At 45.5% G+C, this 27,513-nt stretch overlaps 3 protein-coding genes and 1 non-coding gene across 10 annotated transcripts in view; 3 read left to right on the top strand and 1 right to left on the bottom strand.

The window, feature by feature from the left end:
• USP4 (ubiquitin specific peptidase 4) overlaps positions 1-1,201 on the top strand; it is a 49,373-nt gene extending 48,172 nt beyond the window's left edge. For all 6 annotated transcript variants that reach the window (XM_089919320.1, XM_022573155.3, XM_022573156.3 and 3 more), the window contains 2 exons: positions 169-257; positions 653-1,201. In XM_089919320.1, coding sequence (XP_089775446.1) covers positions 169-257; positions 653-811 — 248 coding nt within the window. In that variant the 3' untranslated portion in view covers positions 812-1,201. The remainder of the gene's footprint in view (positions 1-168; positions 258-652) is intronic.
• Positions 1,202-1,327: 126 nt separating this feature from the next.
• C10H3orf62 (chromosome 10 C3orf62 homolog) lies at positions 1,328-14,164 on the top strand. 2 transcript variants are annotated; one of them, XM_022573172.2, is made up of 4 exons: positions 2,255-2,664; positions 3,505-3,596; positions 4,593-4,854; positions 7,916-14,164. In XM_022573172.2, exons 1-4 carry the CDS (start codon positions 2,255-2,257, stop codon positions 7,995-7,997), a joined length of 846 nt encoding a protein of 281 aa, XP_022428880.2. In that variant the 3' UTR covers positions 7,998-14,164. The 2 variants fall into 2 exon arrangements, with proteins under 2 accessions (XP_022428881.1, XP_022428880.2); XM_022573173.2 differs by lacking the exon at positions 7,916-14,164 and having other exon boundaries at positions 1,328-2,664; positions 4,593-6,986.
• IHO1 (interactor of HORMAD1 1) overlaps positions 11,991-27,513 on the bottom strand; it is a 27,837-nt gene continuing 12,314 nt past the window's right edge. Inside the window, exons 4-7 of the mRNA XM_022573170.3 lie at positions 20,931-20,979; positions 20,650-20,737; positions 14,150-14,253; positions 11,991-13,805 (exon numbers count right to left, since the gene is read on the bottom strand). Of these exons, the coding sequence (XP_022428878.1) occupies positions 12,660-13,805; positions 14,150-14,253; positions 20,650-20,737; positions 20,931-20,979 (1,387 nt within the window). The 3' untranslated portion in view covers positions 11,991-12,659. The remainder of the gene's footprint in view (positions 13,806-14,149; positions 14,254-20,649; positions 20,738-20,930; positions 20,980-27,513) is intronic.
• Positions 17,458-17,530, top strand: TRNAG-CCC (transfer RNA glycine (anticodon CCC)). The gene has a single exon. It is a non-coding gene; the product is annotated as a tRNA-Gly (tRNA).

Genomic DNA, 27,513 nt, shown 5'->3' with positions numbered 1-27,513 from the left:
AAGGATGAGTTATCTTTTGGTTGTTAGGACACAACCTATAAATTACTTTTAATTTCAGACTCTGTTTGTTTCATGTTTTGGAATTGTGTTGCTGTTGAGTGCCACTGTAATGAGCTAGCCACATTAGCTCTCTTGGTGACCGGCTAGAGTATTCTCTTGCTTTGGCAGACACTGCGTACGCGAAGAACAAACTGAACGGGAAATGGTATTACTTTGATGATAGCAGTGTGTCCCTGGCCTCCGAGGATCAAATAGTGGTGAGTAGGCCCTAATACCTGGTTCCCACTCTTACCTTTAGGGATTAGAGCCGGGAAAAGTCTTCCGGGCTAGTTGGTTATTTAGTCATCCTGCTGGGACAGTGGAAGCAAGGTGTGGTAGAGAAAGAGTTGGCTGCCATTCCTTATGGGACCCTTCCTAAATGAGATGCTCAACTCTCCTCGGGGTCTGTCACATGGCCTTTCCCCACTCCCTGGGGAGGGTCAGCATGAGCCAGCCTCAGGTAGAAGGGTTTTCACGGTCACTTCAGTGTGTGGCTGCACAGGGCAAGACGGCGGATCCCTGAGAGTGGTGTGTTTTGAACAGAGAGAAAAGCTGTGGGGGAATGGGTGATTTTTCCAACCAGTGAATGGATGTTGCCCCTCTTGTGTTTTAGACGAAAGCAGCTTATGTGCTGTTTTACCAGCGGCGAGATGATGAGTTGTATAAGACGACTTCACTCAGTTTTCCTGGATCCTCTGATGGAGGGACGAGACCAGGCAGCTTACAGCAGGGCATGGGGGATGATGAGACTTGCAGCATGGACACCAACTGATGCTGCCTCAGTGACCCTGCACCACAGCACCGGTGCAGTCCCTCAGGAGAACACCTTTGACACTGAAGACTTGCTAGTGTTCCGTCTAAAAACCGGATGAGGAAATTCTTTCTTTTATGAGAAAAAAAAAAAAAAAAAAGGGTTATGTTAGGAGGCTGAATTATTTTTCTTTTTATACAGGTGGTGAGAAATTTCTGTAAAACCTCGTGGAGCTGCAAAGTAGGGGTCGGGAGGGGGGGCGCATAATGGAGTATGTCTGATGGATTCCAGAGAACGGAGAGGAACACACTGTCATTGAGTTTGGTGTGGCCATGAAGACCTGCCACAGGCTGGTGAATGATTACTGTTCCCCCCAGTAGTCTGCCCACAGTAAATGAAGCCTCGACTAAATGATGTCATCCCCTTCTCCTTTTCTGTGCACTGAGATGGGTTTATAATACCCTAAAAATTAGCCACCAAAGCCCATTTCTGTTTCCCTTTGTGTCATCTTGGAATATCCAGCTTTCTTCTCCCTAATGAAATGAAGATGCTTGGTGTTGGGGTTTCCTGCCCCTCCGTCTCCTGTGGAACCTAGCAGTTCTGTTATGTCCCCCAGCATCCTTGATGAATTGATACCCCTCTGGCACTTTTATTAGATATCACTTGGAAGTTGGTACACTAAACCGCTGGGTACTGGGTCGCGTCCAGTCGTTTCTCTCCCTGTTGGCTCGAGAATGGGAACCTTCCTGGGCTTGGGAAGGGCTCCCGTTCTCGCTGCTGACTTCCGTTAGAAGTGAGATCCCCGCCCCTCCAGACGATTTTCTTTCGGCGGTCTGGCCTCCGCATGCCTGCCCGGCCGCACTCTCAGGGCCGTTGTCTTTGTCGCGGGGAGGCCTGAGACCACTGTCCCCTTCGTGCGTGGGGCCCTTGCTCCCCCTTGCGTTGGTTCAAAGAACAAGGTCATCTGGGCTTTTCTTGTCTGACCTTTAACCTGAGCCGTGGGGGTTGGGTCTGTCAGTCGCGGGCACACGCGATCGATGAGGACGTGCGCGACGACCGTTGGTAGGGGCGGTGGTGCGGGAGCGCCGGCTGCTCGGTGAGGACCCGGCTGTGGGTCTCCGCTCGGGGGCTGGCCGCTGGGTGGGGCCGGGCTGGAGCCTGCGACCGAAGGGGCTGCGGGCTGGGATGAGGGGCCCGGAGCCGGGGGAGGGGGGGTGGTTCCGGCTCCATTGCCGATTCCTCCCTCCCGGAGAACCGCGGGCCGCACCTGACCCCGCGGAGGAAAAAGCGCCGGGAGTGGGCGTTTCCCCGCTCTCCGACCCATGGTGTGGGTCAAACTTAAGGAAATTGTGGCAAATACTCCATTTGGGGGTGGTTTACAACCTCATCTGTAACATTATTTTCACGTTGCTGTGTGCATTTCCAGTGTATTGTATAATAAAGACATGGTCGCTTTTAGGGGAGATGTCTGAAAAACTGAGAAGATGCAGAAAGGAGCTGACTGCAGCCATTGACCGGGCCGTTGAAGGACTTAGTCATTCCCAGGAGTGCTCAGGCATGCAGAGGCAGGAGCTGGACGCTGCGCCGCTTTCTTTCCCCTTGCCCATGCACAGGCTCCTCTGCAGGAGGCACCCGCTGGCAGCCTGCTCCTCTGCGGCTCCTTTCTCTCCTGTCCCGTTTGCTCCTGGGAATGAGAGCCCTGCCTTTGCACCAAACCACGAACCCGTGAGTGCAAAGACACGTGCTCTATGCCCCAAAAGAAAACCTCTGACCAGCAAGGAAAACATATCGATGCATTCCTCGATTTTGGCACCTGAAAGACAGTTTTGGAGAGCGGCAGGAGATGGGGAGAACTGGAGAAAAGACAGTCTAAGGTGATTCCAATCTGAATAGTTTAATAGCTATAATTAGGGTTATCTCATATCTGAAAAAATTGTTGAAAATCCTAAATTGAATCCATAACACTACTCTTGCCTCCCCTCTGAAGCTCTAAGACTTTATTTGGAAAGTTTGTAAACGTTCTTCAGAAAGTGTGTGTGTGTGTGTGTGTGTGTATGTGTGTGTGTGTGTTTGGTTTGAGGGGGTGAGGGGTCTTGGATGTCTAACCAGCCATGGAAACCACTCTGCAGTACCAAAAGGGGTAGTGAATGTTAAAGAACCTAGTTTTAAAAGTCATCTTATTTTTTGTACTGCAGAAACACATATCTTAATTCCAGTGTTTTTTTCCCCAAACTGGGGAGAGGCGGATCAATGGCTGGGCCCTGACTTCACCCTTGCTTCTGCTCCCCTTCCTCACCCCAGAGCTTTTTAGGCTTTCCCTGGGATAAGGTCTTCCCTAGACCTTTTCTTCTCCCAGGTAGCTGCAAACTGCCTCATCCTAGGCACCTTGATTTGAAGCAAGGAGGACCATATACGCTGAAACTTCAAGGTTCTGCCATCTTGGTTGCTCTGTAGTCAGAGACTGAAGAAGCCGTTTAATCATTTCAGTTCTACAAATATTTGTGCTCATATTCACAAACATTAATGGGCATTATGATGCTTTTAGTCAACTTCACTGATTCAGTGGTTCCCAGTCATCCTCTAATCACAGCATAAATGACAATTTAAAGTACGAGTGTTTGTCTTTAAGATTATCTAACACTGCATTCCCCTCCAGTATTTTCTTGAAAGAGGATCTAATCCCTCACCTTTTTCTTTTCACCTGGGGGCTGCAGGAAAGATATGGAGAAAGATTTGAAGGTTAAGTCAAACATGCCACTCAGCAGTTCTAGCCAAGAGGTCACAAAGGATTTGCTTGACATGATCGGTGAGTACAGAGGGCTGGTCCATCCTCTCTCTGGAAGGATAGGTTCTTCACACAGGCCCCTGAGTCAGCAAGCATCTTATAAAAAAAAAAATTCTTATTTCTTTTCCACTGGCTTGTTAGATTTGTTTTGCTCACAGCAGAGAGCCTTCATGGAGCTGATAACCTGGGGGAGTTACACATCAGTCAAGTCACTTCATAAATGTACAGTCAGAGTGAATCCTTGGAGGCCAGGGACAGCAGCCCCTGTTGGTGGATGAGCTTAGATGTGAAGGAAACAGGGCATAGGCAGAGATGGGGGTAGGGGTAGAGGAGAGTAGTCCAGCTGGGGGGGCATTAATACAAGATTAGAAGAAAAGTTAGAAGCCAAAAACTCCCCTATAATTCCACCATCCACCACAAAGGCAGCCACTGTTAACACAGTGCTGTATACCCTGTCATAGATACTTTTTCTACACACACATCTGTATATTCTGTGTGTGGACTATGTTTTTTTAAAAGCTATTTTATTTTTAGCTTTTTTTTTCTCATTTTTTGGCCACGCCACACAGCATGTGGGATCTTAGTTCCGCGATCAGGGATCGAACCCGTGCTCCCTGCACTGGAAGCTCAGAGCCTTAACCGCTGGACCGCCAGGGAAGTCCCAGCAGGCAGCATTTTGATACCCAAAAGATCCCATTTTTCTCACACTGTGTCTTGTGCCCACAGGTCAGGGAGTAGTTTCTTGAGGGCTGGAACAAACACATGCATCTCCATATCCTCCCACTTAAACCCTCCTTGGAAACCAAGGAGATGGTTGGGGCTCAATAAATACCTGAGCTAGGAAGGGGGGCACCAAGCCCATGTTAGAATGTGGCAGCCTGCCAGCCCCGGGGGCAGGAACACCGGCTTTGTAGAGTCCTCGGAAATGGCCGCCCATTTGTGGTTTTTAACTTGTGCCTGAAATGTCTTAAGAAACCTCTCACTGGAATTGTAATGCTGAATGTTTTTATTTTTAAGACCATACAGGCATCCAAACTATTGAAGAATTGGCTGGAAAACTAGAATTTGAAAATGAGTTGAACCGTGTGTGTGGTTGCTGTGAAGATTCTCCCTTCAGGGCGGAAGCCTGGGCCCTGCTGGTGGACGAGAGCCCTCAGGAAGCCTCGGATGCAGACCCTGGCGGCCTCAAGCAGGCTTTCTATGATCACAATATCGTGGAGACTGTTCTGGACTTGGAAGAGGACTACAATTTGCTGACCTCTTTTAAATACCGAATTGAGTAAGGACAGTTGACTTCAGCTTTGATTCTTTACAGCAGGAGTCTGATGTTAGGGCGTCTGTGCAGGGCAGTCACAGTTGTCATCAGGGGCCACATTCTTCAGAGGCTTGGCAGAATCTGAATTACCCCAATCTTTTTAACTTCCAGTTGTGTCCCTTCTTGAGCTGAGAGCCCAGTTTGTTTGTTTAATTCTGTTGCTCTGAAGTGTTTCTTTTTTTTTCACCTTTTTTTTTTTAACATCTTGACTGGTTTATTGATTGATGTTCAATATACCCAGAACCCAAGGCAGGTGCAGGTCTTGGGCCTCTGCTGTGTGTCTTCATGTTCTTTTCCATGGACCCCTGATAAAGTACGGGGGCCACAACCAGCATGGGCTTTCTGTACCCCTGGGACCAGCCCATCCCAGGCCAGCTCAGCCTGTATGGAGGAACTGGCGTCAAGATGGACCTTGGCCCTAGACCCTCTGCCATATTTGCGCACTTTGCACACAAGGCTGCCTGTCCCCTGCACGGGCCTCATGCCCTCTTCGTGTCCAGACCCTCAATCCCTCCATCCTTGCCCCTGCCCAGCTCAAAGCCTTCTGCAAAGGCCTCCTACTTGTGTCAGAGGGGCTGGTAGCATCCCTTATTAGGTTTCCTGGGCTGGAGCCAACCCTCCACCACAGCTTGAGAGAAAGGACATCATCAGAAATTATTTGGACAGATCTCTCAAAACCATGATGTTCTTTCAGGAAACCTAATAAGCTGTTGGGCAAGGTATCATGCCTCCCAGAAGCTGAGTCTAGGAAGTGCCCGCCTCCTAGGCATAGGGGAGTATGGGGGTAAGGAGTCTGGTGCAAAGCTGTTGTAAGACCCAAAACTCAAACCAAGGAGCTGGGAGGAAGTCCCAGGGGCCGAGGACCCCCCACCAGTCCATATTTTAGGCTAGTGATCCAGCATAGGGCAGGCTGCAGAGCTGGCATCACCCCTTTACTACAGGTCTGGAGATTCCTCTGGGCCCCCAGGTAGAGACCTTGCATCTACTCCATAGCTGTGTGAGACTGGGCACTTGCCTGCCCCTGAGAACTAGCCTCCGGCCACTTCATGGGACAGGCCTCCGCTGGGGGGTAGAGGGCAGGACTGGCTAACCAGAGGCTCCTTCCAGGCCACCGTACACTCACTCCCTGCAGCAGATAATAAACATCACAGATTATGGAATTGGGGTTCACTTTCTATTCCCTGAATAGGAGAGACAGGAGCAAGTAAGAAGAAATGCTCACAGCTTGTGGCCATCTGGAGGGAGAGTTGTCAGGCTACTTGATATTCAAAAAACCAGGTCTCCCAACAGTGAGTTCCAAATAATATGCCTTGATGTAGATACTCTCCCGCAGAGGATGTGGGGCTTAATCCTCATCTCCCCCAACCCCTGCCTGTCACCACCCCTTGAGGATGAGCTGAACTTAGTGACTCGCTTCCAAGGAATAGAGCTGGGAAAGGGAAAGATAGTAGATTACATGGAGAAGCCTGGCAGACACCACCTAACCAAGTGATGAAGATGAGCACCGCCCGTGCTGTCCTGTGCATGTCACCCACCCCTGACAGGATACGATGAGAAGGGTGCTTCATTTCCATGGTATTCCTACCAAAACCTCCCAGCCCCAATCTAATTGTGAGACAAACATCAGATGAACCCAGTTTGGGGGATATTCTACAGGATACCTGGCCAGTACTCAAGACTGTCAAGGTCATTAAAAACAAGGAAAGACTCAAAATCTGTCACAGAGCAGCGGACACTGAGGAGACACAATGACTAAATGCAGTGCGGTGTCCTGGATTGTGTCCTGGAACAGAGAGAGGACATTAATGGAAAAACGGATCAAATCTAAATACAGGCTCAAGTTTAGTTAATATCGTTATTAGTTTCTTAGTTTTGACAAGTATGCCACAGTTATGCAAGATGTTAACATTAAGAGAAGCTGGGTGAAGGATATATTTGAACTTATTGTCTTTGCAACTTTCCTGTAAATCTGAATTTATTGCAAAATTTAAGATGTATTTATTTGTTTTAAAAATGCAGTTGATCCCAAGTTTGTGAAATGTGTGTATGGGCACACATGCAGAAAACTGTTAGGAGGAACAAGGAGGGTTTAGGTCTTTTTCTTGTCTGTATTTTTAAATTTATCTGCAGCTGACATGTGTCACTTCTGTAGAAAAAAGAAATTAGAGTTGTTTTTTAAAACCCTCATGTTCAACCAGCCATGGGCATCCCTCACCAGAAACCTGCCCAGAGGTGACCTTCACAGTTTCCAGGAACTGGTGCAGGTCCAGGGCCTGCCAGTGGGTGCTCAGCAGGACCCTGACAAGGGGGTCGCCCTTCCCTGCGGGTGCTGGACCCTCAGGGCCAGAAACTCTGGGTCTCACAGAGCTGTTTCTCAGCACTCAGTGCTGGGAATGGGGATCTAGCCCTAACCCTGCAAGACTGAAATGAGAGGATTTTTCTTCTGCCTGCAGCAGAGACTGTGGCCCTTGGGAATGAGGGCGGAGCCTGGGGTAGAGGTGGGGTAGGAGGGAGGGGTCAGGTTTTCCCTGGCTGGATAGACAAATATACCTCTGTTTTAGCAAAGCCTTTATGTGAAAATTCAGATTTACCAAAAGGGCTAATTCATCCTGGAATCCTTAAATGAGGAGCTTTTCCTCACTGTAGAAACACAGCTATTTAGTAAAGCAGGTGAGCCCTGAGCCTCTGGCATGCCAGTCCCAGAGTAGCTGGGGTGGCCATGTGGTCATTTCCCTGGTGACACCCACTCTTGTCTCTGCATCCCTGGCTCCCCAAGGTGCCCAAAGGACACTTTCCTGCCTTTGTCATCTGCTTCAGGGTGGCGGGCAGATGTGTGCTCCTCTGCACAGAGCAGGGGTTTGAGGAGTTAGTCTCTAGGGATTTAGCTGGAGGAATAAAAGGAGCCTGGAACATTTTTTGCCTAGAACATTTATTTTAATAAACTTGGGACCAAAGATTTATTGGGGAGACATTGATGTTTGAGAAACTAAAAATGTTTTACGTCATTCGGTTCTCTCCCCCACAGTTCATCTTGGAAAGCCAAACAATCCCTGAATTGTTTCCGTGGAAACACCAAACTGCAATTTGGATTAGCAGAATCAAAATAGAAACAAGGCAGCTTCAAGAATAAATAGGAGCTTTGGAACCTGCTAGTCACCAACTGCCAGTTCAAGCTACAGCACAAGGCATGTGAGAAGCTGGGCCCATCCAGCTCTATAAGGAGGGGTTTCCAGGTCCCCTGGCTACATGCTGCCGGGTCAATGCCAAAGTCACTAGAAACCAGCTCTGTCTGCATACTGGTAGACTTGTAACAATACTTAATGTAGGAGCTGGTCTGTAGAAGCTAGGAGAGGCTGGGGGTCTGGAGGGAAAGTGGGGGGAAGAAGGGACAGGAAAAAGGAGAGATGAGTGAATGCCGAGTGAAGTTCCAGCAAGGAGCAGAGGCCACAGCTGAGGCCTGAGAGTACAGCAACAGTTCTTTCAAGAGGACAATTCAAGGGATTTCCCCAGTGGTCCAGTGGTTGGGACTCCGAGCTTCTACTGCAGGGGGCGCGGGTTTGATCCCTGGTCAGGGATCTAAGGTCCCACATGCCACGCAGTGTGGCAAAAAAAAAAAAAGACAATTCAAGGGTGGCCAAGGGCTGGAAACAGTGACCCTATCCTCAGCCCCATCTGGATTGCAATGTTCCTCACATTCCTGTCTAGCAACACAGGTCTAGACTGGAGTCTGAAATCTTGCCAGGTAAGCTCTGGGGGCACTTGTGGTCAGTAAGCACCTGCTTCAGTGTAGCTCCAGCCAGCACAATCAGGCATGCAAGCCTACCTTCTCATCTCTGAGTCTCAGGGTTCCCTCCCCCTACCTACTGCTCCCCTCACCAGGGGAATGGGGGAGGCATCTCCTGGCCCACCTGCCCTGGATCCTTGGCATTCTCCTGGACCCTGCACTTCCAATCCCAGGGAAGACTCCAAGGGGGTCAGGAGACAAGGAGGAGGGAGGTAGATAACCTGGGGGACTTTTGCCCCTCACCTTTGCACCCAGGAATGTGCTGATAGGGCAGCAACACCATCCTGCCACTGGAGGAGTTGTGAGCTATTAATGATCAAAGAAATTGATGAAAAGGATTTGCAAAAGAGGCCAATCTCCCTCCTCCCTCTAACTGAGGCACAAGACGTTTAACATGGCAGTGAAGGCCAGTGAACTAGGCAAGCAAACCAGGGAGGCCACTGCACCTGATTATGGGTAGTTATTGGAAAGGCTGTCATCTAGAGACAACCTGAGACTGGTAATTTGCTTTCTCCCTGGAGTATGTGGGAGAACATTAATATTTTAGGTTCCAGCTAAATATTTATAGAGGGAACAAAGTTTTACTCAGGAAATCTGTTTGACAGTGGATTCCAGCCCTAGTGGGGAGGACTTTCCATGCTAGGCCAGCTGGAAAATGCCTGATTTGATGAAGAGTTTTGGCCTAAGGCCTGGCATGAAAAACAATTGCAGAACTACGTTCAGCTCTTGTAGGAAACCACTATCTTTTTTGAGGGCTAAAAGTCTGTTGTTTTCTGGGCACTTTGGATGGGAGCTGGCCTGGGAGAGAGGAATGGGCATCTTATAGGAGATACGTCATCAGGACCCCTTTGAAACGTCTGAGACAAAGAAGGGAAGTTGCAAAGGGATACCAGGGAGACCCAACTTTCGGGACAGGCTGCTAGGAGCTGTTTGAAAGATAAGAAATCCCTGCTCTCAGTAAGTATTTATCAAGTGTCTACTAGTGCCAGACACTCTCCTGGATGCTGAGGATACAGTAGGGACGAGGCAGATGCTGCTCTTGCTTCTGGAGTTTATATTCTACTGTGCAATGTGGGCAAACACAAAAATACTGATATATCATTTCAGATGGAACTGTATGAGAGAAATTAAAACAGGGTAAGGGAATGGGCAATGAGTAGGGTGAGCCCCTTCAGAAGAGGAGAGGTCAGGAAAAGTCCTCTCTGTAGGTGACATTTAAATTGATACTTGAATGTCAAGACAATTAGGTGCTGCAAGTGGCTTCACTTCCATCCTCAGACTGTAACTGGAGTTGTATAGAGGGAGGAGCCCCTAGGTGGGCCCTAGGCCGGTAGACCTCCCACCACATCCACCCCTGTGTGGCTACATACATCTCTATCAGCATCCAAAGAGCCAAAAATGTTGCGTGCTCCAGGGACGTGCCTGGGCTGTGTCATGCTCACCAAATTTGGCAGGAACACAATAGTTTAAAAAAATAAAAGAAAAAGCCTTAGGAATAAAATAAGAAACAGAATATCCTTTCTGATGATTGCCAGAGACAGGCAGCATAATTTTAATTAACCCAGCCTTGTTAGGCGATAAATTTACTGCTCATTCTACAAAAACACCCAGCTCATGTAACACTGAGTCACTCTGATCTTTGACTTTAAACAAAATTAAATACTTTTTTTTTTTTCTTTTTTGCGGTACGCGGGCTCTCACTGCTGTGGCCTCTCCTGTTGCGGAGCACAGGCTCCGGATGCGCAGGCTCAGCGGCCATGGCTCACGGGCCCAGCCGCTCCGCGGCATGTGGGATCTTCCCAGACCGGGGCACGAACCCGTGTCCCCTGCATCGGCAGGCGGACTCTCAACCACTGCACCACCAGGGAAGCCCCAAAATGAAATACTTTTGAAGAAATACAGGATTTCATAACTCACAGCAGAATCAAAGAACAGAGGGTCCTGCTTTGGCATTTCAAAGTTGGACAAGACCCTTCGATGAGAAGGCCACAGTCATAAATACTGGTGGAGTTCTCTCAACAGGGTCTCAACTGTGAAGTAAAATGACTAAACCTTTCAACTTAGAGTAATAAAACATTTCCAAATACAGATCCCTCTGATCTACAAGCCTCACGCTAACTGCTCCACAGTCACCTGTAGTCAGTTTGGGACGGGCTGGGCTGCTTCCTCCAGTGCCGTCCTTGCACAGGCAGAGAAAACCAGCAGGGAAGGCAGTGGAGGCTGGCAGAGGGCAGGGTGAACAGATATCCAGTGAGACCCACAGGGAGAGTAGAGGCCAGGGCACCCTAAGGCAGAGCCCAAGTCTGTACTTCCTAGGACTTGAAGAGAGAGGGCTGCTGCCATTGCCTGTGGCTGTAGACTGCAGGATGCCCTTGGTCTGGAAATGAGAGTGAAAGCACCTTAGGCTGGTTCCTGGTAGCCCTGCTGAAGGTGTCACAGGCAAATTAAACTCTCCCAGATTTTTGTGGGATACATAACCCTGAAAATAAAGAATATAAAAATGAGAAATCAGGAACCATTACTTTCTGTAATGGCCCACACAGAAGCCCCATTTTCAGGAGTTCCCTGGCGTTCCAGTGTGTAGGACTCAGCACTTTCACTGCCGTGGCCCAGTTTCAATCCCTGGCCAGGGAACTAAGATCCCCTGCAAGCTGTGTGGCACGGCCAAAAAAAAAACACCCCATTTTCAACCCTGTACTGGCTTGATAATAGGCAAATTCTGGAAGCTGTCCATCCATGAGGATTTTTACTTTCATAAAAAAAAGAAAAATCAGGGCTTCCCTGGTGGTGCAGTGGTTAAGAATCCGCCTGCCAATACAGGGGACACGGGTTCGAGCCCTGGTCCGGGAAGATCCCACATGCCGTGGAGCAACTCAGCCCGTGCACCACAACTACTGAGCCTGCGCTCTAGAGCCCACGAGCCACAACTACTGAAGCCCAAGTGCCTAGAGAAGCCACCGCAATAAGAAGCCCGTGCACCGCAACGAAGACCCAACACAGCCAAAAATAAATAAATAAAATTAAAAAAAAAAGAAAAGAAAAATCAGTTTGAGTAGGGTGTGGTTTATTCAAAATCATCTTAGGAGAAGCGTAAGGAATAAAAAGATGGTACACACCTTAAAAGTTTTATCTTTATTTTTTGATTTTTTTGTATTACAAAAGAAGTACATATATATTGCAAAAATTCAAAAACTTCAACAAGATATTATTAGAAAGCCAAAGTCTCATATAAGCGCACTGCTCTCCAGAAATGATACAGGGCCCACAGCCACTCTCATTAGCTTTAAAAGAGTGGTTGAAAACAGGACAGGGGAAAACGGCTAGAAAGAAAAATGGAACCGTGTGCCTGTGAAGAGTGTGGTTCCCGGCATTTGGTGCATGTCACCTCTCTTTTCTTGGTGGCTTTATATTTCTCTGTTCACAGGAAGTCTGACTTTGTGTGTGCCCTATAATATTTCCACTGACCAAAAAATGCAGATGCTCTCACAGCAAAACTGGATACAAATAATAATTTAAAAAAATCCTGAGGCCCAGAAAGATATTGGTCATGTGAAGGAAATGTTTGAAGACCAAAAATGTGTTTGGGACACATCCTGCCACACCAACAGTTTTGTGAGAGCCCTTCTGCTACTGGATACTCCATATGGAAGGCAGTCCTCCTTCTACCAAACACAACACCCTCCTCCTTATGCCCCACACCCAGGCTGCTGCCCCAGCTCTCACCACCACCTCTGCACACATTTCATTCCCCTAAATAAGGGTGTATTTATCCCTATGCTTTGTCATGGGCAGCACCTGGTACCCAGAATGCTGGATCTGCTCCCCAGCCCTGCACTGACCACCACTCCCTCCAAAGCATAGCCTCTGACCCTGAGGGATCCAGGCAGGCCTTTGGGAACTTTCTGCTGTTAGCCAGCACAAAGTTCTGTGATTTGTCTTTCCAGCTGAGACCAATAAACCATCAGCTGAATTCACTATGGGCTGGTCAGAAGCCATCATCACTGCTATCAAAACCCAGGTCATAGAGCATATTCTTCCTTGGCTCCTTGCACTGAGGGGGCTCTTTTCTGATGCTGAGGTCACTGAACCAGCTCATCTGTTGGTCCCCCTGGGAACTGTGAGAAAGCAGGCTGTTGTCTTGGGAAGCATGCCCACTGTACTGCAAGAGATTCCCTTGCACTGCCCTTGCTGTCTTACTGGGCATGACTCTTCGTCTCAGAGCAGAGCAGACTGGTTTTGTGGGGCTCCTGGGGCCCTGAAGATGCAGGGGCTGAGCAAGGGGTTCCTGCCACCCCTGGGGGGGCCTTTGTGGGATGGAAACTGGAGGGTGAGGATATTTAGAATTGGAAGCACAGGTTTTGCTTGGGGTTTGTTCTTGCTTCCTGGCTAGGAGCCTGCTTCTGGGGGCTTTCCTGGGATGCTGCTTCTTGCCTTTCCCCCCTCTTTCTACAGTTCTGCCTTTCTGTTCAGTCACCAACCTTTGTTCACAAGGGTTACACGAAAACATGCCTTTGGCTTGACATTTTTGGCAGGTGTTCTTAGTGCTGGTTGCAAAGTTGTTTAAATCCAGGGATATAAGCCGCGAAGCTCCTTGGGAAACCAGGTCCCTGTCTTCAGGCATCTTGTGGCCTAGGATGCCAGAGCCATCGTTCTCAGAGCCTGTTTTAGTATTAGCACAATTCTGGCAGTTAGTCTGCACTGCCTTGTCCTTGATTTGCCTGTTTCTTTTGCCAGTTCCAACTGCCAGCGGCACAGCCTTTTCTTGGAGAGCACTACTCTTTGCTCCCTCACCCCAGACGCCAGACTCCCCAGGCCTCAAGGAGCCCACACTAAGATTGCATGCAGCAGGGAGGGCCTGGGCCTGCCACATAACTCGTTCCTCAGAGGCATATTTCTCCTGCCTGGTGAAACTGAGGCTCTGGGCCAGAGGTGGTGAAGTCTGAGAAGCACTGTCCTTCACATGTCTGGGTATCCGAGAGACAGAGATCAATTGATTTAGCTGTGCTAGGACACTGGGCATATTCAGCTGGCCTAGCTGCTCATACAGCTGCTGGAAGTCCTTACTCTGCTGAGCAACTAAAACTTCAAAGTGCTTCAGGTTGGACTTCATTTCTATAAACTCTGCTTGTCTCTAAAGAAAGGCAATGAGAAAGAAGGGAGTTACGGACAGTGCAACTCAGAATGCACAATATAACATGTGAACAAAACAAAGGATGGGCCAGCAGATCAAAACCTTGTCCCTTGCTGGGTACTATACAGGGGATACATGACTACACTCTGGAGCAGGGTCCCTAGGGTCCACATCATGCCAGAGAACCTTGGGAAAGGAAGCTGGCCTCTACCCTGGCCTGTTACCAAGGGGCCTGTGGTGGCCTCTGTTCTTGGCTGAAATTTGCAATTTTAAAGGTGTCTCTCTAGGTCTTAGTAACAAAGCCATAAAGACACTTGAGGAAAGGAGTCAGGGTCTACACTTACACCTTCAAATCTCTTTTGCAGCTCAAGGATGGCCTGTTCCATGTTGCATTTGTCCCGCACTGTTTCCAACACCAGATCACTCTGGGCCTTCGTGGTCTCTTGCACTAAATACAAAACAATGACAATTCACCACATGAAGACTATGGTATGCCCCACCCTGCCCAGGCCACAGTCGTGGAGAGGGAGAAGCTGGAACCCGGCACGGGCTACCAGGGCCTGCTCTGCCAACACCCAGAACTCTAACCATCCAGATCAGCCCTGGTGAGGAGAGAGAAAGCAAGAACAGGGTGGTTCCTCCACTGTCTCTCCTTCCCTCCCTCCCTGAGAACATCCTGGCCAAAGCAGACTCAACCTTAGCACCTGCTGGGGACTCTGAAACCTGCTGCCCAGATGATGGCACCAACGTCCTCTTTGGCCAGCCTTCTTGGCCCTGTCATCAGAGTGATCTTTCTAGAATGTAGATATGATCATGCCTCCTCTAAAATGGTCACTGGAACTTTCAATGGTACCCCACAGGCCACTGGATGAAGTCCAAATCTTTCAATAAATTGGCTAACAAGACCCAGGCTCACTTCCCTTTGACTCACTATCCTCTGCATCTCTGAGTTCTGCCTAAGCAATCTCTCTTCCACCATTGGCTTTTTTTTTTTTTTTTTTTGCGGTACAGGGGCCTCTCACTGCTGTGGCTTTTCCCGTTGCGGAGCACAGGCTCTGGACGCGCAGGCTCAGCGGCCATGGCTCACAGGCCTAGCCGCTCCGCGGCATGTGGGATCTTCCCAGACCAGGGCAAGAACCAGTGTCCCCTGCATCGGCAGGCGGACTCTCAACCACTGCACCACCAGGGAAGCGCTTCACCATTGGCTTTTGAACATGCTGTTCCCTTGGTTTATAGTACTCCTGCTTCCATCCCTCAGGAATGGGAGAAAAAAAAAAAAGGATCCTCAGAATGATGGTGAAGTCCTAAGAAGAGGACATAAAGCATAGCCTGCCCAATCTGGAGCTGGAGGCTGAGCTCCAGGCAGGACACCTCTAATGAAAAAGTGAAACAGAAAGACTCCCCAATGTGTTTGAACATATTAATTGGAGATTTACAGTTTTTTCTGAAGGTTTATTATCAGACACTGTGCTAGGTGCATGGAAACAATCTTGAACAAAACTACTTACATGAACTTTGCAGTCTTGAAGAAGAAAAAAATAACAAGTAAACAAACATGCACATTAATAAATGAAAATTGTGATAAGTGCTCTAATAGGAAATATAATAAAAATAAGAGGGTGGGGGCACCTACTTTAGATAAGGTCATCAGAGAGAAGAGTCATGTAAGGTGAAACCAGAAAGATAAGGAGCAGCTAGCCCTGCAAAGATTAGGGAGAGGTTATTCAGCTAGAGGAAACAGCAAGTGCAAAAATTCAGAGGCAAGAAAGAGCCTGTGATGACTAGGAATAGACAAGCCAGTGTGGTCTTGGGGGAAAAAAAGTAAAAAGTGGTAAATTTTATGTTATGTGTATTTTACCACAATAAAAAATGTAAGAATTTTTTTAGAAAGCAAGTTTTCTATTACTTAACACAAGTTAAATTCCATGTGTCAAGCAATTAGAAAAAGGGTGTTTACTTATATTTCAAGTACTGGATTCCTGCCCCTAAACTCAGTTAGTGAAATATTTTTCCAGACATCCATGTTGATATTTGTAGTAGAAAGCAAATGTAATTTCCTACCCTAGTTGAGTTCCTAAATATCAATGTTTCTTAGGAACAGAAAATGAGGAAGGCAAGCAAAGTGTTCAATTCTAGATTCAGTACTCAGTAAGCATCAGTCTGTGGTCCCACATATTCTTTCTTGGTCCTTGGGAAACATATGTTCAGGGTCTTCTCCTTTAAAGAGCTTTTGTATTGAGGTATTACTTCCAAAGTCTATTGAATTTTTTCTTTTAAAAACTATAACAGGGGCTTCCCTGGTGGCGCAGTGGTTAAGACTCTGTGCTCTCAATGCAGGGGGCACAGATTCGATTCCTGGTGGGGAATCTAAGATCCTGCATGCTGCATGGCGCAGCCAAAAACAAAACAAAACTATAACAGTATAAACAGGCATACAATGAAAAATGATCGAATCTCTCCCATGAAGATCTTGGTCCCGCTTCCTGGATTTAACGTTAAGAGCAGTTTCTGGAATTTTGTATCAATACATGTGCATATCCACGTTTAGGTAATAGATCCTGTGTGTGTGTGCACGTGCAAGCGTGCGTGTGTGTGTGTGTGTCTTCTCTAGAAGGAGACTCATTTCATTTCTGCTTTGTCTATAAACAAATTTTTAGCTTTTTAGTAAAAATGCCGTTTAAAATCCACTTCCATATTCTGGACAATATCTCTAGTTTCTTTCTCCCTCCCTCCCTTTCTTTCTTTCTTTTTTTTTTTCTGCAAAAAGCTTTATTGTTTCCATTTGGTCCAAGGCTTGGGAGAGGGGTCCAGGGTGGTTAAAAAGCTGCCTAGTGGCTGCAGAGAGGGGCTTCAGGCAGAAGCCCTGACACCAGAGGGGCTCCTCAGAGGCCGCTGGGCTCTGGAGGCTCTTAGTCATGCTTGAGGGTGAGCCTTTCGAAGAGATACTGGCCCAGCCCAGCCTGGGGACCAGCCAGCCTGGGGAGATTAGTCAGGTGGTCGCCATCTTCTTGATGAGCTTCACCTGCTCCTCCAGGAAGCAGCTCTCCCGGAAGTCACGGAGGTGGGGGCCTGTGCGGGCAGAACCCAGGGCGTGCAGGTCCACAAGGACCTGGTTCAGGTTCTTCTCCCTGAGCATGGCGGCTTCCATAGCGTCCTGGGTTTTACCCCACTCATCTTGAGATAGCTTCGGCCGCTGTGCTGGTTTTGCCTTTTCAAGAGACACTCGGCGCCCTCACGATTCTCCTCAGCCAATTCACAGAAAAAGTGGCCCATGCCCTCCAGAGCTACATCATCACTACCAGAGAGAGGTAGGTGTAAGAGGCCTGCAGATGCATGTTGACCAGGCAGTTGACGGTAGCCTCTACCTTGGTGGAATAATTCTGACGAATCCGGGAGCTCATGGTTGATGGGTAATAAGGAGTTAAGCTCAAAAAATGGTGTTGCCTGGTCCCGGTGGCCGAGGATAGCTGAGTGGCTGATTGCGAAGGTTGTGACTGGAAAAAAGGATGGGGGTTGGTCAGAGTTTGGAGCAAGGGGCATCCCTGCATCTGTTCCATCCAAACACTGTTGAAGTAAGAGACAGATCTGAGGGACCGCTGAGTGCACTGCCAATAGCTCTGTTTTCTTGTGAAGATGATTTTGTTTAGGGACTTCCCTGGTGGTCCAGTGGGTAGGACTCCGCACTCCCAATGCAGGGGGCCCAGGTTCGATCCCTGGTCAGGGAACTAGTTCCTGCATGCATGCCGCAACTAAGAGCCTGCGTGCCACAACTAAAGATCCAGCCTGCCACAACTAAGACCCGGTGCAGCCAAAATAAATTAATTAATTAATATTTTTTAGAAAAAAGATGATTTTGTTTGGCTTGAGGCGTCCCAGCGTCCCAGCACTGGAGCTTACAGGCTGTTGGGTGGGGCCAGGTCTCGGTGCCATGGCCGCAAAATGTCTGCCTCCAGACAGAGTTCACGTCCCTGCTATGTGCACCACCAGCTTTTATGACCCCAGAGAGAGCCATAGCCACCCCCGCCCCCTGCCTCCCCAGGAGACCCTCCAAGACCAGCAGGTAGGTCTGGCGCCGACTTCTGTGAAGTCACTGCTTTTGCCCTGGGACACCGGTGCGTGCAGGATCTTGTGCACACCCTCCAAGCGTGGAGTCTCTGTTTTCCCCAGTCCTGTGGCGCCTGCAATCAAGCCCTGCTGCCCTTCAAAGCCAAATGCTCTGGGGGCTCTTCCTCCCCATGCCAGACCCCTAGGCTGGGGAGCCTGGCACGGGGCTCGGAGCTCTCACTCCTGTGAGAGAACTTCTGTGATATAATTACTCTCCAGTTTGTGGGTCGCCCACCCGGGTGGTATGGGATTTGATTATATTGTGAGTGCGCCACTCCTACCGTCTCGTGGTTTCTTCTTTATGTCTTTGGATGTAGAATATCTTTTTTTGGTAGATTCCAGTCTTTTTTTATCGATGGTTGTTCAGCAGTTAGTTGTGATTCTGGTGTGCTCGTGAGAGGGGGTGAGCTCAAGGTCCTCCTACTCGCTGCCACCTTGTCTCTGTCCTCGAAGATGATTTTGTTTATTTCTATTTTAGTGATTTGACAAGGGCTCCATTGAGATGAGGTCATATTCTGATGCTTTTCCACTAATGGCCAGTGATTCTCCTTTAACTCTAGTTTTGCTCTCCCTGCTGTGCTAATGAAAGCCGCCTGAGAAAGGGTCTGGAAGCCTCCATGTACAAGAGGAGTTTGCTCAGTCCCCCTTTTTCTCAGGATACCCTTCCCAATTTTCACTGACTGATCTCACTCCTCCACAAGATGTGTCCTGGAGCAAACTATGTGCACATAAGCAGTACCTTGCTGTTTTCATTTAACAATTAATAAATATTTCCATTCCAACATGGTTCATATAGATGGACCTCATTCTGCTCAACAATTATATGTGCCTTGCTCAGAAAGGCATTTCTCACTCTAAAATTATAAAAATGTTGCTCATGCTTCTTACAGTTCTTTTAATGATTTAATCACCACACAATATATTGATTCATATGGAATTAATTTTGACGTATGGAGTTATCTATTTTCCAAAAGAGTCATTCTCTGATTTTGATAGTGGCCCCTCCTTTTTATTCTCCTAATGACCATATTTTTCAATAGAACTTATATGTATTAGGTGAAAGTACTGCTTTCTACTAATTACCCCACCTAAACCCAAGACAAAGTGAGATGTGGATGCCCTTGGTAATTTATTCTATTACTCTGGTCCTTGGTGTCCTCAGCTGAAGAAGAAGAGGAGTTAGGTTAGATGGCCTTGAGTGATCCTTCTCGTTGTACAGGCAGAATGTGACTGGGGAAAGATTTCATGACCTCATTCTGTGAAGGTATGAATTACATAATAACCCAAGACAGTGCTTTCACATAGTGTCTTCCTTCTTCCCTTACAAGCACAGTGAGTGCATACTGAAAGCCTGCAGAATGCACTGATTGGCAAGTTCAGTGCTCTGGGCTAGCTGGACTGGGCCTAGCTATATGACAGGGGATTTGCCTGGTTCCTCTCTCAATGACTAACTTCCTGCTCCTGATCACTACCTACCAAGAAAGGGAATGATTCTGGACAGGCTCCTTGTGCCTATTTTTAAGAACAACCTGGCTTTTAATTAATGTAGTGCCATAGTGTTTGTTACTGTTTGCCTTATCAATGTGGCTCTCTTGAGTCTTAAGCTCTGAAAGTTAAGAAACCGTCAGGGGTGAAGGATCAGGATCGCCATGCCTACTATAAGCCAGACTCAGTTCTACTCCTCTCTCTGCCTTCATTCTGTGTTGGGGCCTTGAGCACTTCCATTCCCTATTCTGGGCCTTAAATGCCACACATTTGCTGCAATTCTCCTTTTTGTACTTCACCCAGTTTTAAACATAACAAGTAAAGAGAGTGCTTTCCTTGCACACTTAAAATGAGTTATTTCCAGAACTGGTTTCCAAGCAGATGCACAGTTGCCCTGTGTGTGGGATATTCAGGTTGGAAGCCAGCAGACAGTACAGTGCTTCTTTGTAGACAGATGGGGATTAATTTCTAAGTTACACAAAGGCATTACTTTTTGTAAATCATGAGCAATCCATCCCATGGCATTTGAATAAGTTGACTTCAATTTGTTTAAAATAAAAAATAAACACACAGACAAATGCAAACAAGTGCACATGCAGTCATCATCTTGCTGTTTAGCTGAGAAGCTGTTGGTTCCAGGGAAGTGTTCACCTAAGGAGACGTGTGTAATGGTCAAATAAGGGCCTGAACCATGGTTTCACCTAAATGTAAATCACTAATTGGCAGAGCAGAGGACTTTACAAACCACAGACTGTAACTGAAATTGAGAAAGATGCTGTGATTCACTACAAAACAGCTCTCATTGAAATGAAGGAAGCAAGAAGAACAGTAGGTGACTAGAGTATTTCTAACTCCTAAAGGAGCACTGTCTTTATTTCTAAGTCCTAAGGGAGCAAGGGAGCCTTTATAGACAGCACAGCCAGCAATTCATTTGAGAACCAGGGATGCCCTTGATCCACTTCAAGCAGTGAGATGAGAAACCTGGTTGAACTATCTGTCCTGAGGCAGCAGGGTTACTGGGTGGAGGATTGGTGCTCCAGAAAAGGCATAGAGGGACCAGGGCATTCCCATATAGAGGTGAAGCCCACTACCTAGTTCAGCTCCACATCTCTTCAGGGCTAATCTTATGTACCCATTCTCTCATTTGAAACACTGTATGGAACCTCACCACTGGCAGAAATCTGGCTAGGGTCAGAAAGTTCACATTCACTGCTCACCAGTGCCCCCTACTGATAACCTCAAACTCGACACTCACATGTCTTGGCCACAGTTTCCAAAGAATCCAAAATAGATTGGCTTCTGGAATTGAGATGTTCCTCAAATTTTTCCACAGATGTCTGTAACTTAAGAAACCCAAAATTAGGAAATAATTCACAGACTGTTGCCTTATTTTATTAACTTGGTGAACTGTCATTTAATGATAAAAAAGGGTAGTTAAAATATTGCTATTCTACACGAACAGAAGTCAATACAATATAATTATTAAACTTCTTAAAATGCAAGATGTTCTAATGCCTTGAAATGTGGCATACTTACCCTGTTAATGCTTTCTTTGATATGGGAAATGAAATTGTATAGAGTCTCACTAAAATAGGAGAGAAAAAAGAAAGTAAATCTTTGCGAAATATTGAAACAGTATGTAACAGAATTGATTCCATAAATATGGCTGGACTCTACCTAGTGCAGCATCAAAACGGTGCTTGATCAGAGTTGAAGACTCAACTCTGAAAAACCTTAGTGCCCAGATGGAAAAAAGGAGAACACTGACTTTTCCTGATAATTTCCAAAGCAAAACACTTTTTTGTTTTTTTAAATTTACTCTACATGGATCTTAAATGAGGTTGCATTTTAGCAATTCAAGTGGTTACTACAGTAGAACAGACCAGCTTTCATTTTTATGGCAAACATGGCTTCAGAGAATAGTGACTTCTTTCTGATAGCCCCAAATTCCTGGATACATCTTAATCTAATGACTATTATTTTGACAGTAAGAATGAGATAATATAGAGACAGTTCTGGGAACAATATTAATTTCTAATGAAAAAGAAATTTTCACAATTATTCCTCAAATAAATATCCCTCTTTTGAAAAAAATCAGACAAGGGTCGTCATTAAAAACTTTTACAGATTTTTGTTTTTTTAATCTATACAAATGCAAATATCTTTTTTTTTTTTTTTTTTTGGTGGTACGCGGGCCTCTCACTGTCGCGGCCTGTGCTCTAGAGCGTGCAAGCCACAACTACTGAGGCCACGTGCCACAACTACTGAAGCCCACACACCTGGAGCCCATGCTCTGCAACAAGAGAAGCCACCACAATGAGAAGCCCATGCACCTCAACGAACAGTAGCCCTGGCTCACCGCAACTAGAGAAAGCCCACATGCAGCAATGAAGACCCAATGCAGCCAAAAGAAAAAAAAGAAAACACAGGAAGATCCCACATGCAGCAGAGCAACTAAGCTCGTGCACCACAACTACTGAGCCTGCACTCTAGAGCCTGTGAGCCACAACTACTGAAGCCTGTGTGCCTAGAGCCCATGCTGCACAACAAGAGAAGCCACTGCAATGAGAAGCCTGTGCACTGGAACGAAGAGTAGCCCCTGCTCGCCGCAACTAGAGAAAGCCCACGCGCAGCAACAAAGACCCAACACATCCAAAAATAATAAATTAAATAAATAAATTTAAAAAGAAAGAAAGAAAATACTCAAAAATAGAGCAGAGTTAGTGGTGGTTCACGGAGTAAGTTGATTCAGAGGCAGACTTGAAAATCTGACAGACCCAAGATCTCTGCCCAAAACTCCCACTCAGTTTAGATGTGCTCCCTTGGATGGAGTCTTTCCTGACGCACAGGCTCCGGACGCGCAGGCCCAGCGGCCACGGCCCACAGGCCCAGCCGCTCCGCGGCACGTGGGGTCCTCCTGGACCGGGGCACGAACCCGCGTCCCCTGCATTGGCAGGCGGACCCTCAACCACTGCGCCACCAGGGAAGCCCACAAGTATCAATTTTTGAACCCCAATAGGACAACTCTTCATACCAAAGTCTTATGGATGCTCCAAAAGACTATTTTTTTTAATTTTTTTAATCTATGTGTAATATCATGTCACATGCAAAGAGTGACAGTTTTACTTCTTTTCCAATTTGTATTCTTGTTATTTCTTTTTCTTCTCTGATTGCCGTGGCTAGGACTTCCAAAACTATGTTGAATAATAGTGGCGAGAGTGGACATCCTTGTCTTGTTCCTGATCTTAGAGGAAATGCTTTCAGTTTTTCACCATTCAGAATGATGTTTGCTGTGGGTTTGTCATATATGGCCTTTACTATGTTGAGGTAGATTCCCTCTGTGCCCACTTTCTGGGGAGTTCTTGTCATAAATGGGTGTTGAATTTTGTCAAAAGCTTTTTCTGCATCTATTGAGATGATCATATGGGTTTTATTCTTCAGTTTGTTAATATGGTATATTACATTGATTGATTTGCGTATACTGAAGAATCCTTGCATCCCTGGGATAAATCCCACTTGATCATGGTGTATGATCCTTTTAATGTGTTATTGGATTCTGTTTGCTAGTATTTTGTTGAGGATTTTTGCATCTATATTCATCAGTGATATTTGTCTATAATTTTCTTTTTTTGTAATATCTTTGGTTTTGGTATCAGGGTGATGTTGGCCTTGTAGAATGAGTTTGGGAGTGTTCCTTCCTCTGCAATTTTTTGGAAGAGTTTGAGGAGGATTGGTGTTAGCTCTTTTCTAAATGTTTGATAAAATTCACCTGTGAAGCCATCTGGTCCTGAACTTTTGTTTGTTGGAAGATTGTTAATCACAGTTTCAATTTCATTACTTGTGATTGGTCTGTTCATATTTTCTATTTCTTCCTGGTTCAGTCTTGGAAGGTTATACCTGTCTAAGAATTTGTCCATTTCTTCCAGGTGTCCATTTTATTGGCATAGAGTTGCTTGTAGTAGACTCTTATGATGCTTTGTATTTCTGTAGTGCCCATCATAACTTCTCCTTTTTTATTTCTGACTTTATTGATTTGAGTCCTCTCCTTCCTTTTTTTTTTTTTTTTTTTTTTTTTTTTTTGCGGTACGCAGGCCTCTCACTGCTGTGGCCTTTCCCGCTGCGGAGCACACGCTCTGGACGCGCAGGCTCAGCGGCCATGGCTCACGGGCCCAGCCGCTCCGCGGCATGTGGGATCTTCCCGGACCGGGGCACGAACCCGTGTCCCCTGCATCGGCAGGCGGACTCTCAACCACTGCGCCACCAGGGAAGCCCTCTCCCTCTTTTTTTTGATGAGTCTGGCTAAACGTTTATCAATTTTGCTTATCTTCTCAAAAAACCAGCTTTTAGTTTTATTGAGTCTTTGTTATTGTTTTCTTTGTTTCTATTTCATTTATTTCTGCTCTGATCTTTATGATTTCTTTCCTTCTACTAACTTTGGGTTTTGTTTGTTCTTCTTTCTCTAGTTCCTTTAGGTGTAAGGTTAGATTGTTTATTTGAGATTTTTCTTGTTTCTTTTTTAAAAATTATTTATTTATTTATTTAGGGCTGTGTTGGGTCTTCATTGCTGTGCACAGGCTTTCTCTAGTTGTGGCAGACGGGGGCTACTCTTCATTGTGGTACACAGGCTTCTCATTGCAGTGACTTCTCTTGTTGTGGAGCACAGGATCTAGGTGCATGGGCTTCAGTAGCTGTGGCACGTGGGCTCAGTAGTTGTGGCTTGCAGGCTCTAGAGCGCAGGCTCAGTAATTGTGGCACACGGGCTTAGTTGCTCCGCGGCATGTGGGATCTTCCTGGACCAGGGCTGGAACCCGTGTCCCCTGCATTGGCAGGTGGATTCTTAACTACTGCGCTACCAGGGAAGTCCCTCTTGTTTCTTGAGGTAGGATTGTATTGCTATAAACTTCCCTCTTAGAACTGCTTTTGCTGCATCCCATAGGTTTTGGATCGTCATGTTTTCGTTGTCATTTGTCTCTAGGTATTTTTTGATTTCCTCTTTGAGTTTTTCAGTGATCTCTTGGTTATTTAGTACTGTATTGTTTAGCCTCCATGTGTTTGTGTTTTTTACGGTTTTTTCCCTATAATTTATTTCTAAGCTCATAGCGTTGTGGTCAGAAAAGTTGCTTGATATGATTTCAGTTTTCTTAAATTTACCGAGGCTTGATTTGTGACCCAAGATGTGATCTATTCTGGAGAATGTTCCACGTGCACTTGAGAAGAAAGTGTAATCTGCTGTTTTTGGATGGAATGTCCTATAAATATCAATTAAATCTATCTGGTATTGCGTCACTTAAAGCTTGTGTTTCCTTATTTATTTTCTGTCTGGATGACCTGTCCATTGGTGTAAGTGAGGTGTTAAAGTGCCCCACTATTATTGTATTACTGTCAATTTCCTCTTTTATAGCTGTTAGCAGTTGCCTTATGTATTGAGGTGCTACTATGTTGGGTGCATATATATTTATAATTGTTTTATCTTCTTCTTGGATTGATCCCCTCATCATTATGTAGTGTCCTTCTTTGTCTCTTGTAACATTCTTTATTTTAAAGTCTATTTTATCTGATATGAGTATTGCTATTGCAGCTTTCTTTTGATTTCCATTTGCATGGAATATCTTTTTCCATCCCCTTGCTTCCAGTCTTTATGTGTCCCTAGGTCTGAAGTGGGTTTCTTGTAGACAGCATATATACGGGTCTTATTTTTGAATCCATTCAGCAAGCCTGTGTCTTTTGGTTGGAGCATTTAATCTATTCACGTTTAGGGTAATTATCGATATGTATGTTCCTATTACCATTTTCTTAATTGTTTTGGGTTTGTTTTTGTAGGTGCTTTTATTCTCTTGTGTTTCCCACTTAGAGAAATTCCTTTAGCATTTGTTGTAGAACTGATTTGGTGGTGCTGAATTCTCTTAGCTTTTGGTTGTCTGTAAAGCTTTTGATTTCTCCATCGAATATGAATGAGGTCCTTGCCAGGTAGAGTAATCTTGGTTGTAGTTTCTTCCCTTTCATCATTTTAAATATATCATGCCACTCCCTTCTGGCTTGTAGAGTTTCTGCTGAGAAATCAGCTGTTAACCTTATGGGAGTTCCCTTGTATGTTATTTGTCGTTTTTTCCCTTGTTGCTTTTAATAATTTTTCTTTGTCTTTAATTTTTGTCAGTTTGATTACTATGTGTCTTAGCATGTTTCTCCTTGGTTTTATCTTGCTTGGGACTCTCTGCGCTTCCTGGACTTGGGTGGCTGTTTCCTTTCCCATGTTAGGGAAGTTTTCGACCATAACCTCTTCAAATATTTTCTCAGGTCCTTTCTCTCTTCTCCTCCTGGGACCCCTATAATGTGAATGTTGGTGCACTTCATGTTGTCCCAGAGGTCTTTTAGGCTGTCTTCTTTCTTTTCATTCTTTTTGCTTTATTCTGTTTCATGGCAGTGAATTCCACCCATTCTGTCTTCCAGGTCACTTATCCATTCTTCTGCCTCAGTTATTCTGCTATTGATTCCTTCTAGTGTGTTTTTCATTTCAGTTATTGTATTGTTCATCTCTGTTTGTTTGTTCTTTAATTCTTCTAGGTGTTTGTTCTTTAATTCTTCTGGGTCTTTGTTAAACATTTCTTGTATCTTCTCGATCCTTGCCTTCATTCTTTTCCTGAGGTCCTGGATCATCTTCACTATCATTATTCTGAATTCTTTTTCTGGAAGGTTGCCTATCTCCACTTCATTTAGTTGTTTTTCTGGAGTTTTATCTTGTTTCTTCATCTGGTACATAGTCCTCTGCCTTTTCATTTTGTCTATCTTTCTGTGAATGTGGCTTTCATTCCACAGGCTGCAGGATTGTCCAAAAGACTGACTTTAAAAGAAGAATTTGATAGAACCATTTGGAAATCTACAAACCTTATGGTTTTATGAATAAGATTAAGACATTACCTGAAAACAATAAAAATATTAAAATGAAAAAATTAAGGATGAGAACAGAATGCTATTAAAGTATAAAAGCAGAGACTAAGAAAGGGAACTTATAAATTAAAAATAGCAGAAATTAAACAAATAGAATAACTAGAAGACACAGTATGGAAATATGATGGAAAATAGAGCAAAAGGCAAAGAGATGAAAAATAAGTAGGTAGTAAAAAAAAAAAAAATTAGAGGATCAATGCAGGAGATTCAATGCATGCCCAAAATTGCAGATCCAGGAAAAAAGAAGAGTGAAAAGGAGGTTTTCAAAGATATAATAAAAGAAAAATTCCCCAAACCAAAAGACACAAGTTATAGGTCAAAAGTAATTCCCCAATGCCCAGGGCTATGACAAGGCACATCAAACCACATTGCTGTAAAATTTCCAAACTCTAAGGATAATGAGAAGATCCTAAAAATTTCCAGAAATAAAAAAGCAAGTGACATACACAGGATCAGGAATCAGAATGGCAGCAGACCTCTTAAAAGCACACAGAGAGCTATAAGACAATGGAGCAATGCTTTACAAATTTTGAACAAAAAGAACTTCCAATCTTGTACAAGGACATAGCTGTGCCAATTGCTTGTAGTCATCATCTGTTCTGAGTGGTCAGTACTCAAGTTGGGTTTTTTTTTAATTACTTTATTGAGGTATGATTAACACACAAGAAGCTGTACATATTTAATGTATACAAGTTTGGAGATAAGTATACAACTGTGAAACCATCTCCACAATCTATGCCATAAATATATCCATCACCTCCAAAAGTTTCCTTTCACCCTCTTTATTTATTAGTAGTAGGGATAAGAACACTTAAAAAAGATCTACCCTCTTACCAAATTTTAAAGTATACAACAGAGCATTGTCAAGTATAGGCACTATGCTGTACAGGTCTCTAGGATTTATTCATCTTGTATAAACTGAAACTTTGTACCCTTTGACTAATTCTGCCTGTTTCCCCCACAACTCCCCCAACAACAACCACCATTCTACTCTCTGCTCCTATGAGTTTGATTATTTTACACTCCTCATATAAGTGGTAGCATATAGTTAGTATTTGTCCTTCTATGTCTGGCTTATTTCATTTAGCATAATGTCCTCCAGGTTCATTCATGTTGTCACAACTGGAAGGATTTCCTTCTTTTTTAAGGCTGAAGAATATTTCATTGTATGTAC

This window comes from Delphinapterus leucas, chromosome 10, assembly GCF_059928025.1.
Source record: "Delphinapterus leucas isolate spDelLeu-1000000601 "Yukka" chromosome 10, BTC_Dleu_Yukka2, whole genome shotgun sequence".
Taxonomy (NCBI): Eukaryota; Metazoa; Chordata; class Mammalia; order Artiodactyla; family Monodontidae; genus Delphinapterus; species Delphinapterus leucas.
This window is presented reverse-complemented; position numbering and strand designations above follow the sequence as displayed.

Coding starts and splice junctions, on each gene's coding strand:
- C10H3orf62 (XM_022573173.2), top strand. CDS start 1,976: ATGAGGGGCCCGGAGCCGGGGGAGGGGGGGTGGTTCCGGCTCCATTGC. Junction 2,665..3,504: donor TGGAGAAAAGACAGTCTAAG/GTGATTCCAATC, acceptor TGGGGGCTGCAG/GAAAGATATGGAGAAAGATT. Junction 3,597..4,592: donor GGATTTGCTTGACATGATCG/GTGAGTACAGAG, acceptor TTTATTTTTAAG/ACCATACAGGCATCCAAACT.